At 38.3% G+C, this 4,249-nt stretch overlaps 1 protein-coding gene across 1 annotated transcript; it reads left to right on the top strand.

Annotated features, from left to right (window-relative positions):
- The first annotated feature begins 1,827 nt into the window (after positions 1-1,827).
- On the top strand, positions 1,828-2,532 carry LOC149004745 (uncharacterized). The gene has a single exon (XM_089135700.1). It carries the CDS (start codon positions 1,828-1,830, stop codon positions 2,530-2,532), a length of 705 nt encoding a protein of 234 aa, XP_088991826.1.
- Positions 2,533-4,249: the final 1,717 nt, after the last annotated feature.

Genomic DNA, 4,249 nt, shown 5'->3' with positions numbered 1-4,249 from the left:
ATTAAGGTAGCTACCAAGGTATTGGCACAAGAGCACAGCTTCCATCACTCATACCTCAGGAGCAATCAGCCTTTGTGAAGGGCAGAGAAATTTCAGACAACATCTTTAAGGCACATGAGGCTTTCCATTACCTGAAGAAAAAGAAGAAAGGTAAGAAAGCTATTCTAGCTATGAAAGTGGACATGAAGCGGGCTTATGATCGGCTTGAATGGAAATACATTGCTGCTATAATGTCAAAACTGGGTTTCAATGTGAGGTTAGTGGATTTAATTATGAATGTATTATCTTCAGTTAGATATTCATTTCTAATTAATGGAGCAGAGAGATTTTCCATAGTACCGGAAAGAGGTATCAGGCAGGGAGATCCACTATCACCGGCTTTATTTGTGATCTGTGTGCAAGGCTTATCTCACTTAATTGCAAAAAGGGAGAGGGAAGGAACAATTCAGGGAATCAGCATCAAAGGAAGAACTCAACCTCTTACTAGTCTCATGTTTGGAGATGACATCCTACTTCTCTGAGTCGCCGAAGTATATATGGGCTCAAGGATTGTATGGTAGAATATTGCAAAGATCTGGCCAAGCAATAAATGAAAAGAAGTCAACAATCAGCCAGCCCTAATACAATTCAAGAATCGAAGGTGGTTTTCAAAGATTATGAAAGTCAAATGTAGTGATGGTCCAACTCAATATTTGGGACTGCCAACGGATTTTGGGGTGTCTAAGGTCGATATCTTCCACTCAATCAGCGGAAAACTAGCAACAAAATGTGAGGGGTGGGCAAGTAGGCTGTTGAACCATGCCGGTAGAGAGGTGATGCTGAAATCAGTGGCTTTACAGAATTCAAACTACATTGCTGCTCACTTCAAGATACCAAAAACGATCCATCAACAAATAAGATCAAAAGCTGCTAAGTTTTTTTGGGGAGGTAAGGACGGGAAAGCACCCATTCATTGGCTATCCTGGAAACGGTTGGTGAAGCACAAGAGTAAAGGTGGCCTAGGCATTAAGGAACCACTATTACATAACAAAGCAATGTTATGTAAAGTGGCTTGGAAATTATACTCGAATCCAGAGGCTGATTGGGCAAAATTTTTAAAACAAATCTACTATCCAAAGAGTACATTCCTTGACGCAAAGAAGGGGGCTAATCCATCTTGGGCTTGGAGAAGTATATTGGAAGGTAGAGAGGTGCTGAAAAAAGGGCTGATATGGAAGATTGGAGATGGCAAGAACATTAAAGTGTGGGAAGATCCATGGATTTTTGGGATTCACAACTTCAAGGTTTCCTCAAACAGAGAACAGCAGTGTCCTCTATATTGGGTTGCAGATATCATTGATGAAGAGTCAAGAGAATGGAAAGAAGGGCTAATTCAACATGGTTCTCTCCCACGAGGCAGCAGCGATTTTGAAGATGAAACTATCCCTCTTCCCTAAGAGATTCATTAACTGGGGAGGCAGCAAGGATGGGACATTCTCTGGTAAGGCGGCATATAGATTACAAGAACAAGAGTTAGAATTAGAAGGAGCAGCAGCACCTTCTTCGTCTAGCCTCAAAAAATGGGAAAACCTTGATGAATCTATTTGGCAAGAAATATGGACCTGTGATACTCTACCAAAGGTGAAAAACTTTATGTGGAGAGCAGCAAATGAAGGACTCGCAACAGCCCAAGGTCTCCAAGAAAGAGGTATGCAACTAGATACTTTATGTGGGGCATGTGGAGAGGGAGAAGAATCAATTGATCATGTTTTATTCCACGTCACTTAGCCGCAAGTATGGTATGGTTGCCCTCTAACATGGCGCATTGAGGAGGAAGGAGGATCATCCATGGAGCATTGGATCAAAGCATGGAAGAGATTTGAAGTACTGGGTAAGCAGGAGGCTAGGAAACTAAAAAGTCTTAGTGCTTTCATGGTGTGGCATGTCTGGAAGGCAAGAAATGCAAGGGTGGCTGGAGGTCAATCATGGTCAGCAGAGCAAGTTATTCAACAAGCTTTAAGTGCCCATGGAGAATTTTGGACACATAAGAACAAAACCATTTCAGCAGAGAAGATGGTATTGCTACAGCGCACCGGAGTTCAAAGGCTTCCTATGCATCCACTTTCTATAGTGCTCAATACGGATGCTTCTTGGAGACCAAAAGAAGGCGTAGGTGGTCTAGGAATCCTAATTAGGAGAAATGATGGGCAGCCATGTCTAGCAGTCTCCTCTCCTCAGAAATTTGGGTCTCCCTTAGAAGGAGAAGCTTTGGCTATGCGAGCTGGATTATTGGAAGCATTGGGAGATGGTCATGATTATGTGGAAGTTCATTCAGATTGCAAGGAGCTACTCAAGTTCGTTGTGAATGGATCTACTCCCCCCCCATATATTCTCCCTGTTGTCCAAGATATACAGTATATAGCTTCCAAATTTTTGCAATTCAGTGCAAGACACATTCCTAGGAAATCCAATGTAATTGCGGATCTCCTATCCAGGAAGGCATTTAACCTTACAAACCGGGTTGAATGGCCTATTTCCGTCGGTGGTTATTAGAGCTCGCCGGCCACTCTTGAGTTTCGAATAAAGTACTATTTACCAAAAAAAAAAAAAAAAAAAAAAAAAGGACAAAAAACATTCTCATTGGGGGGGGCGTAAGGGTGTTTGGGGGGGGGGGGGGGGGGCCTAAGAGGGGGGGGGAGGGGGGAAAAAAAAAAAAAAAAAAAAAAAAAAATTGGGGGGGGGGGGGTGTGGGGGGGGGGGGGGCAAAAAAAAAAAAAAAAAAAAAAAAAAAAAAAAAAAAAAAAAAAAAAAAAAAAAAAAAAAAAAAAAAAAAAAAAAAAAAAAAAAAAAAAAAAAAAAAAAAAAAAAAAAAAAGAGAAAGAAGAAAAAGAAAAAAAGAAATTTAAAAAAAGAAAAAAAATTTAAATAAAAAATGTGAAAAAAAGAGAAAAAAAAGTATCTTAGTAACTATAGACATTTTATTCACAAGATAAAATCAAATACCAAAATTGCAGAAGAAATAAAGAAACAAAGAATACAAATCAATTAAAAAATATGACATAAAAAAAAAAAAGAGAAACAATAAATAAATTGAGAAAGAGTACCTAATTGTGGAGAAATTTTTTTTCAACATTTCCCTTAACCCACGCTCATAGAAAGGGAAAAGAATAAATAGGAAGAAAGAAAGGGAAGAGAATAAATAGGAAGAAAATAGGAGAAATGAGAGAATAAATAGGAATTGAGAAGTTAGTTTATAATAATGAATGACATTTTCAATAACTAATAAGATTTTTTTCTCCCCAAATTTTCCTTTAACCACGTTTATAGGAAGAGAAGAGAATAAATAGAAAGAAAAGATGAGAGAGAGCCAATGGAGGAGTAGTAGGATGGTTAGGAACCTGCTTCTCAGTGGAGAGATCATGGAGTCAACTCCTACCGGCGGCATATGTAATATCCCTATCCCTATATGTAAAAAGTGCATTTGTACAAAAAAAAAAAGATGATAGAAGAAAGGGGAGAATAAATAGAGATTGAGGAGTTGGTTTTTTTTTTAATTAGGAAGGACATTGTTTTTTGGGTACAAAGGGGTTTTATTAAGCCGGGAGATGGGGATATTATTAATATGCCTCAATGAGAGTTGAACCCACAACCTCTTCAACTCTTAAGAAGTGTTGGTTTCAACCATTAGAACAGCTCTACGTTGACTAGGAAGGACATTTATACCCATTATTTTACCTTTAAAAATTGTTCTCAATATTGAAGGGGGCCAAATAGTGATATTTCACATGTGAGAAAAAAAAAAACTACAAAAATTAGGAGAATTAATACAAAAACTAGAAAAATTAAGGGAATTAGTAAACTTATTTAAAAATCCGGGGGGGGGGGGGGGGCCAAGTCCGCCCTAGAGCCAAGTATGTTGTTGATGACGGCCATAATGAAGGGTAGTCTTCGGGGAAGATCATGGGTGAGAACAAGTAAGGGCTTGAGATGGCGAAGCTAGATATTGTTCCTAAGATTATTCGTGCACTCGCAAGGAGAGGAATCACTAAGCTTTTTCAAATTCAGGTATAGTTTGCTTTTATTGCTATGTCTATTATAGTTATGGGATAAAATATTCAATAATAGTCAACTGAACTTTTGAAAATGGGAATATGTGCTTTCTCATATTGTTAATTTGTGATCATATTTTCCCTTAGAATCAGTTGTTTCACAATGCTTATCTCTGACAGGTTTGGGTATTAGCATAGTTGGTATAAGAATGAATATAGGA

This window comes from Hakea prostrata, chromosome 9, assembly GCF_041222555.1.
Source record: "Hakea prostrata isolate BN-2017 chromosome 9, UWA_Hpros_2, whole genome shotgun sequence".
Lineage (NCBI taxonomy): Eukaryota > Viridiplantae > Streptophyta > Magnoliopsida > Proteales > Proteaceae > Hakea > Hakea prostrata.
This window is presented reverse-complemented; position numbering and strand designations above follow the sequence as displayed.